The 14,255-nt window shown below is 32.3% G+C and overlaps 1 protein-coding gene across 1 annotated transcript in view; it reads right to left on the reverse strand.

Annotated features, from left to right (window-relative positions):
- The window catches only part of LOC134690078 (gamma-tubulin complex component 6-like), a 45,882-nt gene extending 33,647 nt beyond the window's left edge, over positions 1-12,235 (reverse strand). The window contains exons 1-12 of the mRNA XM_063550053.1: positions 12,119-12,235; positions 9,559-9,764; positions 8,782-8,903; positions 7,445-7,578; positions 4,915-5,006; positions 4,377-4,425; positions 3,400-3,456; positions 2,472-2,599; positions 1,802-1,847; positions 981-1,123; positions 737-832; positions 249-344 (exon numbers count right to left, since the gene is read on the reverse strand). Of these exons, the coding sequence (XP_063406123.1) occupies positions 249-344; positions 737-832; positions 981-1,123; positions 1,802-1,847; positions 2,472-2,599; positions 3,400-3,456; positions 4,377-4,425; positions 4,915-5,006; positions 7,445-7,578; positions 8,782-8,903; positions 9,559-9,737 (1,142 nt within the window). The 5' untranslated portion in view covers positions 9,738-9,764; positions 12,119-12,235. The remainder of the gene's footprint in view (positions 1-248; positions 345-736; positions 833-980; positions 1,124-1,801; positions 1,848-2,471; positions 2,600-3,399; positions 3,457-4,376; positions 4,426-4,914; positions 5,007-7,444; positions 7,579-8,781; positions 8,904-9,558; positions 9,765-12,118) is intronic.
- Between the last annotated feature and the right edge of the window lie 2,020 nt (positions 12,236-14,255).

Genomic DNA, 14,255 nt, shown 5'->3' on the forward strand with positions numbered 1-14,255 from the left:
ATACCATTTACTGGACTCCCAGGTATAATGTTTACTGAGGACATGAGATAAACACTCCTCCCATATTGATGTGTCTATACCAGAACCTTGTGATACAATACTACACGACATAGTATCTATACATACCATTTACTGCACTCCCAGGTATAATGTTTACTGAGGACATGAGATAAACACTCCTCCCATATTGATGTGTCTATACCAGAATCCTGTGATACAATACTACAAGACATAGTATCTATACTTACCATTTACTGGTCTCCCAGGTATAATGTTTACTGAGGACATGAGATAAACACTCCTCCCATATTGATGTGTCTATACCAGAATCCTGTGATACAATACTACATGACATAGTATCTATACATACCATTTACTGGACTCCCAGGTATAATGTTTACTGAGGACATGAGATAAACACTCCTCCCATATTGATGTGTCTATACCAGAATCTTGTGATACAATACTACACGACATAGTATCTACACATACCATTTACTGGACTTCCAGGTATAATGTTTACTGAGGACATGAGATAAACACTCCTCCCATATTGATGTGTCTATACCAGAATCTTGTGATACAATACTACACGACATAGTATCTACACATACCATTTACTGGACTTCCAGGTATAATGTTTACTGAGGACATGAGATAAACACTCCTCCCATATTGATGTGTCTATACCAGAATCTTGTGATACAATACTACACGACATAGTATCTACACATACCATTTACTGGACTTCCAGGTATAATGTTTACTGAGGACATGAGATAAACACTCCTCCCATATTGATGTGTCTATACCAGAATCCTGTGATACAATACTACAAGACATAGTATCTATACATACCATTTACTGGTCTCCCAGGTATAATGTTTACTGAGGACATGAGATAAACACTCCTCCCATATTGATGTGTCTATACCAGAATCTTGTGATACAATACTACAAGACATAGTATCTATACATACCATTTACTGGTCTCCCAGGTATAATGTTTACTAAGGACATGAGATAAACACTCCTCCCATATTGATGTGTCTATACCAGAATCCTGTGATACAATACTACAAGACATAGTATCTATACCCGTGGAAGCCTTGTCATCCAAAACCTTCAAAAAATAAATAAATAATCAATTTCTATAATAAGAAATTTTCAATTTATTTCATGACATGAGAAAAGACAAATCCATTGGTGGCCTTTGGCTGTTGTCTGCTCTATGGTCGGGTTGTTGTCGCTTTGACACATTCACCATTTCCATTCTCAATCTTAAATCATAATAAATGTTTAGTTATTGGAATTTCAAAAACATCTGCATACAGGTAAATGTTTCAGTTATCAGAATGCCAGATTGTCAGTTCATAATATTGCAATACTCATCCAGTCCTATTATTAAAATTGAGAATGGAAATGGGGAATGTATCAAAGAGACAACAACCCGACCATAGAAAAAACAACAGCAGAAGGTCACCAACAGGTCTTTAATGTAACGAGAAATTTCCCAGGTTGTAAGGATTTTAGCATTCATAAAAACCTTACAATAATTTCTGAAATTACAGTACTTTAACATTCTTTAATTATATTTTTTAGGTAGAAAATGGCTGGAGGATTTGACATCATTTTACTATTAACAATTATTTAATAACACCCTATTCCTAATTGTATTTTATAATCTAAATGCTTCATATAATAGACAAAAGACATTGTGACTACATAAATTTTTGTCACTCTGTTTCATGCACATTATTGAAATTCCTTGAATATTTCCTTAACCTAATCATAATCTTACCATTCTATCAATAGATTGAACACTTGGAATTCTGATTTCAAACATTCTGCAATAAAGAAGAGAGAGAGAGTGTATAAACAATCAAAATATAACCATATGTAAACAGTAAACATGTCTATTAAAGTAATTATTTTCTTGGGTATCAATTTTTGTGGATCGAAGAAAGAGACATTTTTTTGGATATTTGATTTTGTAAATTGGACAAAGTTTGCCTACCAGCTTGAAGAAAATTCTTATTCATGAAATTTGTGGTTTTATTGCATCATGGCTAACTAACTTTGAAAAGAAATAAAAGATACTCATAATTTATACCGTTTAACACTTTTTTAACAGAAATTTTGTTTGGACAACAAATCAAAAGCATATTCTAACATGATATCCTACTTTGCTTGGTAAACAACATTGTTATAAATTCTCGATACTACTAGTATGAATATTGGGATACAATTCTAAGTATGGATAAATTGGGATAAAATTCTTAGTATGAATATTGGGATACAATTCTTAGTATGAATATTGGGATACAATTCTTAGTATGAATATTGGGATACAATTCTTAGTATGAATATTGGGATACAATTCCTAAATAACGACCCAGGCTTAGTGGAAATTTCCGATAAAATTTATGACTGGCAGTAATAATTAATCATACATATTTCATTAAACATACCCACTATCTTCATCGTCTGGTAAATCAGGAAGTTCTAATTTGTCTTCAAGGGAGGTAAACTTTCCCTGTACCAGTCCTCCAAACAGGGTACCAGTCGTCATTCTTTCATGTTGATCATTGAGGTAACCCTACAAAAGGTCAGAACAATATCATACATAAGGCAAAGTATAAGGAAAAATGTAAAATATAATTATTTGTAAACTGGAAAGTCATTCTCAGTTTACTTTTTACTTTCTTTCTCAACTCTCATATATATATATAGATATAAAGTTGTCATTTGTTTAGACATACTTATCAAAATAATTATTTCTGTGACTGTATCTTATGATCCTTTAAGATAGATATTTAGCTAATCCCTAATCTGCAATTAATTCCATCTTCATGCCTAATAAATCATGTAAAGTGTTACAAGTCTAGATTCTTCTGACAAGGAAACGTAACAATAGGCCACTTAAAGCTGAATTATCAGTTCAGTCTAGGTTGCTGAGTGGTCTAGTGTGCTAGACACAGTGCAGGTAGTGTTGTCTCGATATCCCAATAGCATGAGTTCAAATCCAGGCCTGAGAAGAACAAAATTTGCTTCTGCAATATATATATCTGGATAGTTGACCTTCCAAAGGATAAATATATATAAAGGATAGTCGACCTTCCATGGATAGGAACCAGTGCCTGTGTTCTTTCATTTTGAAAATCTTGTCAACCTTTTTGTGATTTGGTCATAAAATAAGAAAGTAAACATCTTGTTGCTACTTTGGATTATGTGACACTTGAGGCCATAAAATTATCACATTAGAACTATGTCACAGGTATTTTCTCTTGAGGCATTAATATCTGAAGGTTACATCTGATATCTTGTAAAGATGGACAAATCGTGATAAAGTGTATTGGAAGTGTACTTATATATTTATATATATTTAATATACTTTACCTTTACATTAAACAAACTGTTTCCTTGAAGATCTGTCCCTGGTGTTACTTGAAAGATCTAGAATTATAATTTAAAAAAAGATAAATTTATACCAGTGTGAATTAATATCCCCAAAAATTTATCCTTATAACTAGTATTTTTTTTCTCTGTTCGTATCTAATGATAAATCATAGGAGAATAGCCATTTTTTTATTTTTTAAATTGACTGAACAACACTTTAATTCACCAATCAGTAAACGAGATAATGATCATGGCTGCAAGTAAAAATGTTTTCTCAAACCTATTTTAAAAATCTTCATTTTTTTAGCAAGGACTTTTTGTCTGGATTTGAAATAGGCAGCTTCATTTCTTTGAATACTGATTTCTAAGCACTGTAAACAAGGTTTTGGTTGGCTTAGTTTGGTTTTTATTGTTTTAGTTTAATGTGGATTCATGTCTTTTCGTGGTTACAAATTTTCATTGGATTAGGAAAAATGGTATTCTAATGAAAATTTGAATTCATGGATTTGCTTAAGTTTGCATACAAGCCATTAGAAAATGTATAATTCATCGAATATCTAAACCCACGATATCCATGAAAAGTGGTATTCAAGGAATAATAATGAAACCTAAGTACATATTATTCACTGGCAGTGAGTGCAAAACTGTTTTAGGGTTTGTGTGACCGAAAGAGAAATTTGAACTTTTGTACTATATTTATTCATCTATAAAATCTTAAAAATTCTGTCTGACCGAATGAATTTTTGTCAGTCTGACAGAGTTTGGGGTACACTGCTCTGGTAAAAATACATTAAGTTAGTTTGTTTTTTTACTGAGATGGGTTTTAGTAATGGCTATTCCTTGAAAATCAACAACACAATGGAATGTAAACAAAACTGAAGAATTTATACTGTAGTTAAAATTGAAAAAAATAATACACAAACTTTTTCAACCAAAAATCTCTTTTATCTCATTAAACTTTAATAAATATCAATTACCTTAGTAAAAGGTTCAGGTTGTCTCACTTGATCAGCCATAAAAATCTCCCTAAAAATAGAAACAATACATTTTAGGGAATACCACAATTGTTACAACAGATTTACTGACTTATATAGAATTAAAGGTTGCAGAATGAGTATTCTGGGGGAAAAGTCAATAATAATAATAAATTCTTTATTTAAAGAGGGTAAACACAGTAAGTTACAATAACTAATCTTCCTTGAGGCCCTTAATGTAAATAGCTTTGTCTTTTGTAAGTCAGAGACAATGTCAGCTGCTAATATAATCTAAAACAAGTGGGTAAAATAACTTTGATTTGGGCAGACAGTAATAGGAAAGCAGTTGCAGAAGTTTACTTTCTAGGCATTTTTTGTCTTCATGGTATGTTTTCTTATTGACAATCCATAGCCACATCTCTTATTATTATGTACAATGTTACGTGTGTCAGTCTCAATTTACAATTCTCATATCACTGTGATGACAATAGTGACAATGGAGTCCTGCACTATAAACTGACAATATTATAAAAAATCTTACAGTGGATAATGCATGTAGAACTTGTTGTCTGGTTGAGTCACATGACAATCTCCATAACACTGTGGTCCCCATGGTAACACTAGGGTATCTGTCTGTAAAAACAAAATGTTTGTTCACTAATTAACAATGGTCTCTGTATTAAAAAACATGAGGTTTGTTTCTATTTTGATTCTGCTATTAATTTGTTTTTGTAGCATTTGATGCCACTTTCAATTTTAAGATATTGCTTGATAGAATAGGACAATTTTTATAGGGAATATTGCAAAGGTAAAGGAAAATATTAAAATCAATCAACATTCAAAATACAATGACATTGATTTTTTGTAATCCATTCTTTAGAAATGTTTTAGTGGTTAAAGCAAATACTGTAAAAATTGTCTTTTTTAAAGAGGATTCACAATTGAAAAGTACCTATATAAAGTTTCCTTTATTGCAAGCTTACCTCTTCAAGTCTACTGGGTCCCTGTTCAGAATTCTTCACTATTGATTTTTTTCAAGTAAGACTTGTATTGCAGCTAAGATGTTCTAGTTTAAACTAGAGGCTCTAAAGAGCCTGTGTCGCTCACCTTGGTATATGTGAATTAAACAAAGGAAGCAGACAGTTCATTACAAAATTGTGTTTAGGTGATTGTGATGTGTTTGTACATCTTACTTTACTGAACATTCTTGCTGCTTACAATTATCTCTATCTATAATGAACTTGTCCGTGTAGTTTCAGTGGAAAATGTTAGTAAAAATTTACAAATTTTATGAAAATTGTTAAAAATTGATTATAAAGGACAATAACTTCTTAGGGGGTCAACTGACCATTTTGGTCATGTTGACTTATTTTTGAGTCTTAAATTGCTGTACATTATTGCTGTTTACAGTTTATCTCTATCTATAATAATATTCAAGATAATAACCCAAAACAGCAAAATTTCCTTAAAATTACCAATTTAGGGGCAGCAACCTAATAACGAGTTGTCAGATTCATCTAAAAATTTCAGGGCAGATAGATCTTGACCAGATAATCAATTTAACCTCTTGTCAGCTTTGGTTTTTGAGTTATAAGCCAAAAACTGCATTTTACCCCTATGTTCTATTTTTAGCCGTAGCAGCCATCTTGGTTGGTTTGCCCGGTCTCAAAACACAATTTTTAAACTAGATAGCCTAATAATGATTCTGGCTATGTTTGGTAAAATTTGGCCTGGTAGTTTCAGAGGAGAAGATTTTTGTAAAAGTTAACTAAGATTTACGAAAAATGGTTAAAAATTGACTATAAAGGGCAATAACTCCTAAAGGGGTCAACTGACCATTTTGGTCCTGTTGACTTATTAGTAAATCTTACTTTTCCTGAACATTTTTGCTGTTTACAGTTTATCTCTATCCATAATAATATTCATGATAATATCCAAAAACAGCAAAATTTCCTTAAAATTACCAATTCAGGGGCAGCAACCCAACAACTGGTTGTCCCATTCATCTTAAATTTGCAGGGCAGATAGATCTTGACCAGATAAACAATTTTAACCCATGTCAGATTTGCTCTAAATGCTTTGGTTTTTGAGTAATAACCAAAAACTGCATTTAACATCCATGTTCTATTTTTAGCCGTGGCGGCCATCTATGTTGGTTGGCCGGGTAAAAAAACACAATTTATTAATAGTCGTGTCCATTACCAATCCCAGCAAAACATATTAATACCTTTGTCAATAAGTGAATTATATATTGCTTCCTGTACAGACTTTTTTTGAAAAAATGTATTGCGTAAACTATATACATTCATTTTGTAGTTATTTTCATTGTAGCCTGATAAAAATTTGACCTTTCTTATGTAAAACAATTACTGTTAGAAAGGTGTGTGTCTGTTATAAGCTGAGGTTATAAGATTATAATGATGTGTTGTAATCAAGTAGACGTCTTCGATTTCCAGTGATGTAAAAATGATTAAGCTGCACCTGGTGTTTCGGATATCATTTAGGTCATTTTTGACCAAGGCAGATGATCCAATTACTTAGAGCAAACCTAGTTTAGGTCTGACAACTGAATATATGTTCAGATTCTCCCTTTTAAACCATTTCTGTTTAGGTTTTACAACTGGATCCCAGTTCAGATTATCCCTTTAAGCCTACCTGTTAAGGTCTGACAACTGGATCCCAGTTCAGATTATCCCTTTAAGCCTACCTGTTCAGGTCTGACAACTGGATCCCAGTTCAGATTATCCCTTTAAGCATACCTGCTCAGGTCTTACAACAGGATCCCAGTTCAGATTATCCCTTTAAGCCTACCTGTTCAGGTCTGACAACTGGATCCCAGTTCAGATTATCCCTTTAAGCATACCTGTTCAGGTCTTACAACTGGATCCCAGTTCAGATTATCCCTTTAAGCATACCTGTTCAGGTCTTACAACAGGATCCCAGTTCAGATTATCCCTTTAAGCATACCTGTTCAGGTCTTACAACAGGATCCCAGTTCAGATTATCCCTTTAAGCCTACCTGTTCAGGTCTGACAACAGGATCCCAGTTCAGATTATCCCTTTAAGCCTACCTGTTCAGGTCTGACAACAGGATACTTTGTCTCTCCATATCCAACAACTTCTTTATCTGTCTGGTTGGGGAATTCTGCCAAAGCCATAAGTAATGTTAACACTGATCTGATGGATTCATGTTCAACACTGTCATCTGAATACAAAACATCTTATTTAATTTATCTTTTACTGGACTTTAAATTTTTTCATCCAAATACTTTCCAATTGGAGATTGATTCTTTTTTTCAATCTCCGACAACAAGAGTGGTTATCCAAGAGATTAACATTTCCCTTTAAATAACAATGTACAGGTATTAAAGAAATATGCTATTTATTTGTCTGTTTAATATAGATAATTTGCACATGCATGACATGATTGCCATTTGAAGGAGTTTCTGATTGTTGAAGGTCATACAGTTGCATACAATTGCTTACATAATAATATGGACAGGAATAAAACATGTCAGGGGCCATTTATAGCAATCCATATGGTATGTGATTTCTCATTGTTGAAGACCATATGGTTGCCTGTAACTGCTCACATTTAAATTTTGGTGGATAGTTGTCTCATTGGCAATCTTAAGTTCTTATATTTATAAAGATGTAGTATACAGGTGAAATATTGGATTTTTTATTTTCCTTTTTCATATACATGTCTAATTTCCCATATACATGTTTAGCCCCACTGCATTTTTGCACCTGTCCCAAGTCAGGAGCCTCTGGTCTTTGTTAGTCTTGTATCATTTTAATTTTAGTTTTTTGTGAACAATTTGGAAATTAGTATGGCGTTCAATATCACTGAACTAGTATATATTTGTTTAGTGGCCAGCTGAAGGACGCCTCCGAGTGCGGGAATTTCTCATTACATTGAAAACCTGTTGGTGACTTTCTGCTGTTGTTTTTTCTATGGTCGGGTTGTTGTCTCTTTGATACATTCCCAATTTCCATTCTCTATTCTATCATATATTCTAGGCAAGATACTTTTTTGGAAAACCATCTAAATTGAGACATGACAGTCATTGCATTGACACATGTACATTTTAGATACCAGTAGATAGCTTATAGTAAAGGAGTTATCTAGATATCAATAACTTCTTGTAAAATTTGATGCAAATATATTCTTAATTTTCCCTTTAATCATATGTGTCTATCAAGTAGTTTTGACTGACAAGAGGAGAGGTAAAATTCATTTCTCCCAGGAGCATAAGAGAGGGATCAGTCTATTCATATGGGCACAGGGGCCCATATTTGACACTTCCCCCTCAAATTTATGTCAGAAAGTCTTGGCTAAAAAAGATTATATAGGTCAATTTCTCATTTCTGAACTTGATGTTGCTTGTCTGCCAATCATCCATACCTCCCAGTAAACTGTCAAATAAAGATTCTAGTCTGTTAGCCTCATCAAACTTTCTCTTGTATCTTAGCTGAAGAATGAATGATAGTATGTTGATTCTTTCATCCTTTCCTTTGTCATCAATTCTATAACAAAAGCAGTAAGTAAAATTTACTAATTTTTCAAAATGACTGACATGTATACATGATACTGAAAATTCTGAAATTAATGTGAGGTTTTTATTATTATGAAAACTGACACATAGTTGTAAACGCAATAACATTAACTCACATTTTTAAATATTGTATATGAATGAAACAGGATTTTTCACGAAATCGTAAAAATTAAAATCACATTTAAGTCTAAAATGACAAATTCGCAATACATGTAATAAATGCACACAATAATTTCTGAATTTACAGTATTTATTTAGTCTACATTTGGTACAACTTATGACAATGCTCTTATCTTTCTTTAAAACCATATTTAGTAAATTTATTCAACCTACATGTATATATATACAGCTTTGGTTTAACATTATATGATTTTTCTTAACATTTAACATCCTCAGATTTTTTAAAGTACTCACACTCACAGACTGAAAACAGAGCAAACCAACAAAAGATTAAGATATTGATCCTGATCATTACCATATGGCGACATGCTTATTCAAAGAACCTGCATGTTAAAATCTAATGTCAGATTAACAAAAAAGGAACTTGACAGGCATGTCATCTCGATACAGTGTCTTGAGACAGAGCTAAAGTGTTTAAAAACTGAAACAATAATTGAGAGCTGTACCTCTGCTGACTCCTCAGGTAACCAAACACAGTATCATAAACCTTCCTCTGTAACGTCCTATTGATGTGTTCTCTTGTTTCTGTTGGTTGTGTGAGAAAAGCCCGCTGTGGATTATGTTTCAAACAATTTTCACACAACTCTTTCACCAGACTTGGTACACTCTCTGTACAAGTTGTCATCTTTCTGCTTTACGTGTACATTGTTAACTGAAGTTAAAAATGAAGTTCAATTATACATTTTACTTACTAGCTTTATGTCTATAATGTACTACAAAATGTAGGCTACTAGCTATATAGCCTCAGAATAGTATATATAAGTTCATTTAACACTGACTGAGCAGGACACTATGAATGTTATGTTGATGACACATGTAGCCAGGATTTGTATATATTGACAAAATATAGGCAATATATGTTTTTTCTCTTGAGCCGATCACAATTTATATTTGACAGAGCCTTTGGCATGTTTAATGCCATACTTCATAGTGAAAATTTTGCTTATAAAATTGTTTGTTTACCATGCTTACAGTAACCAATTCTTCACATGTGCATTCTTATCCAGAAATTTTCCAGAGTGTTTTTGTTTTAAGAAATATACTTTCATGTCACCTTGAGTCCTTGAGTAGAATTACATGTATAAAAGCACTGTTTAACTGACATACATGTACAAATGAATTGAGATTTAATCAGATAATACATGATATTCCATTATCGTTTTTACGAAAAATGTGAATTCCTTATGACATTAAACAAGTTTTGTCAAATTGAATATCAGTACCACAGGGCATTATCTATGATTTTGGAGAGTTCCGTAAGAGAATAAGAGAGGAGAGAGAACATAGAAAAGAGGAGAACTTCATCTTGAATAAGTGAAATCCATGATCTTTTTGGTTGTGTTGTGTTTTCATGACTTTTTAGGTCAGTCAGCACACACCCTTTCTGAAAAGTTCTGGATCCGCCACTGCTTGTACATCATGCTCATTAGAATTCATTTTTAAAAAGTCCAGAAAAACATTTATTGTTATCATTTGGTGGAATATCCTCATGATCACCTGGTCATATATCAGTTGTAATTTTATATTCCCACTCTTGCTCATGCATGATTGTTATCAAACATGTTCAATAAATGATCTATCAATCATATTAATTTACTGACAATTTAAAAAAAAAAATTATTCCTTTTAATTTATGCAAGATGTCTATCTAATTAACGAGTCGGTCCAGATAACAAAACACACCATTGATCACAAGCTGATCATACATCCTACATTTGTAATCAAGAATATCTATAATCTTTTTTTTTTTAACTTTTTATCTTCAATTAATATTGTGACTCAATGAATAGCAGAAATCCCCTATTGGTTTCCTTCCCTTAACCTACCATTATCTAATACAACTGGGCAGCTCCTAATACACACATATATTTACATTAGATGTATCTTTCATTTTAATACTTTATTCTGATTAACTAGCTGCACATCACATGTTAATCCTTAAGCAATTGCACATGTTGCATTACTCAGTAAAACTTATCATTCATGATAAAACGTGGTCCCACAATAAAGTGCACAGGAAAATTAAAAAAGAATATATAAAATTTGTGTTTTCATGATCAAAGCTAAAAAATGTAATTACAAATGTATTAGTATTGAATGCATCTTTTTGTAACTTCATAGGCCATTAGGGGTATAAAAGCGTTGACTGAAGCACATTTTGAGAATAAAGCGCTTACGTGCTCCATACAAAATGTACTTCGGTCAACGCTTTTACACCCCAATGAAGTAACAAAAAGAAGCATTCAATTCTTATATAAATAAAAAAAAAATTTATTAAAATGCTGAGTGATGATGCACCATCATGATGATGAAAATCTTTGTAAAATATCAGTCTTTAGTTAAAGAAGTTAAATTCATAAATACATTATTATACAATCGAGCGTTTCCAGAATCTTATTTTTTTTGTTATCTCCTTTATAAATTATACCATATATATATCATTATATATCAGTCAACCTTCAAGATTTAGCCATTTAAATTTTTTTTGGCTTCTTAAAAAATTAAATTACTGCAGTTTGTGACAACACAAAATAGCCGATTGAGGGAGGGTACGTGTCCCAAACCTCCTCTAGGAAGCACTATCAATCTAACGACTTGATTACACAACAGCTTGAGACTGAGCGTACTTTGCCATTAACAGATGTTTCCCCGTCTCTAAAGTAGTCAAAATAATTATGACATAGGAAGGCGTCACAGACAAAAATATTAAAAAAAATAATAGCCTAAAAAATTCAAGACCTTGTAAGTTATAATTATTTGGACTAATTCTAACATAGAAGTATCATATTTGTACCTAAAAAACATTTGGGTTTATGGATTTGAATACAATATTTTTTTTAATTAAATTTTGGTGCAACTATGGGACCAAGGAAATGACAAAATTTGCTGTAGCTGTAATGTAAATCATGTTGAAACTGGATACACTTTTTACATTTAGATAATCAACGTTTGAATCTCTTTTATCTTCGCAATGTGAATAAAAAAAATCTAAATATTCAAACTAACCACCATCTATTCTAGCTTATCATACTTTAGTGTTGAGTAAAGACTTTGTATTGAAAGTAATTAAGGATGTTTTACAAAATAAAATCTTTGTTGATCATTTTGTCGTCCATCTTGAAATTTGCGCCAATTCTAGTAGTAAAACACATCGGTGACAATCATGTTTATAATTCCGGAAAAAATGTAACCCTTGTGATGATACGTCATTTAAAACTGACTAGTTTATACAATTTCCTTGTTACACGAACTAATACACTAATCGAGTAAAACAGAAAAAAAAGTTCCCCTAGTTGAAAATAAAATCTTTTTTTTCACCAAGAACATGAAGAATGCACACTCTTAACTTGACATTTGACCTCCTTTAACTGTACTTTTTTCCTAGTTTTTTCCATGTTATTAATGTTTTTTTCTATGTAGGAGCTACAGTACTAGATTTCAAAATGTATTTTGATAGTCCTTTCCTCATTGGTCTGATAATGCTATTTCTCGACCACATGCAGTTGTCTCAGATTTTTTTCTTCTTTCGTATATACCTAAGTTACCGTATAACCGTGCATGATCAAGAGTTATTAACTGAGATCATCAGTATCTTTAATTTCTTACTTTCTTTGATTGCTTCTAATGAGAGGAATGCTGCACATAGGGATGACACTCCTTCTGTAAAGCCTCTTTACAAGGAGTTTTGTATGTTGTTAAATAGATGCAGGCACTTCTATCCTTCTTTGTAATATTTTTGCAAAGGTTTTAGTTACAGTTATTCCTCTATAGCTTGATGGTAATGCTTTTCTTTCTTTAGGATTGGTGTTAGAATCCCTGTCTGCAGAAAGATTGGGACATCCATATATATGTTAAAACTTAGATCAAGAAAATGTACTATAAAGGGAGTTAATTCTTCCATCCCATATTTGTAGTGTTCTGTCAAAATTCCATCCCCATCTGGTGATTTTCCTGCTTCAAGTTTTTCTATAGCTTTATTAACTTGCTTTACATTTACATGATCTATGCTTTGACCTTTTTTCCTTTCTATGGATTCTATTATATTGTTTTGTATTTCTACTAGGTCCCCCCGGGGGTTACTTTCTATATTCTTAGTTGTATTAGTGTGCCGCAAAACAGAGTCCCTTTTTTGACCTGCTGGTTAAAACAGGGTCCCTTTTTCATGCCCTTCTGATTAAAACATGGTCGCTTATGCATGCCCTTCTGGCGATAACTGGTCTTTTTTTTAAACAAAGAATTTGTCTACAACATGCAGGATCGATTTTTAAGTGTTTAAATACAGTCTAGAACCCATATTTAGAACAGCATCTATTTTATACAGTCTAGAACAGGATATACATTTTCTGAGATTGTCTAGAACAAAGTATGTTTTTCAATATTTCTGTTTAGAACAGGGTATGTTTTTTAATGTTTTTTTGGTTAGAACAGGGTATGATTTGCCAAGTGCTTTCGGCACAGTTATACCTCAAAAGATATATAGTCAGTATAAAAGAATAAAAGATAGCCCTCCCCCGGACTAGGTCTAGCTTTTCAGTGTCAAATTTTTCCTCTAATGTTGGTGTAACTAGTTGTTGGAAGTGTTTGAATTTTGATTTTTCTTCTATACTTTGGGATTGCCGTTTCTCCGTCTTTATTTAGAAATTTTTCTAGATATTCATCAATATATTTGGTCGGACAAATAGGAAACAACCGTAAAATTGCTATTTTTCCGGCTTGCCAGAACAATAGACATTTATGACTATTCGTCCGGCTAGCGCGGGTTTGTGAACGAACTTATTCTAAATAATCCACATTTTTGTTTGTGTAAAAAAATGTATTTAGTTATTATAAAATTAAGAAGATGTGGTATGAAAGTCAACGAGAAAACTCTCCACGAAAAACCAAAATGACATTAATTATAGGTCAACGTATAACTGAAAAAAGTTTATTGAAATCAAAATGTTACCTTAGACACTCAAGTTGTAAGTAATAGCGTAAGTGAACCAAAAAGCGTCATAAAGCAGAAAGGGAAACTAACAACGATTTTTTTTTATATAAAATTCTGTATTACAGAAACATTAAAAATGGTAATTTAATAAACTTTAGCTGTTTCTAGCGATTAGACTACCAACATAGTTTCAAAACCTAGGAGGTCACGGGACCA

This window comes from Mytilus trossulus, chromosome 11 (assembly GCF_036588685.1).
Source record: "Mytilus trossulus isolate FHL-02 chromosome 11, PNRI_Mtr1.1.1.hap1, whole genome shotgun sequence".
Lineage (NCBI taxonomy): Eukaryota > Metazoa > Mollusca > Bivalvia > Mytilida > Mytilidae > Mytilus > Mytilus trossulus.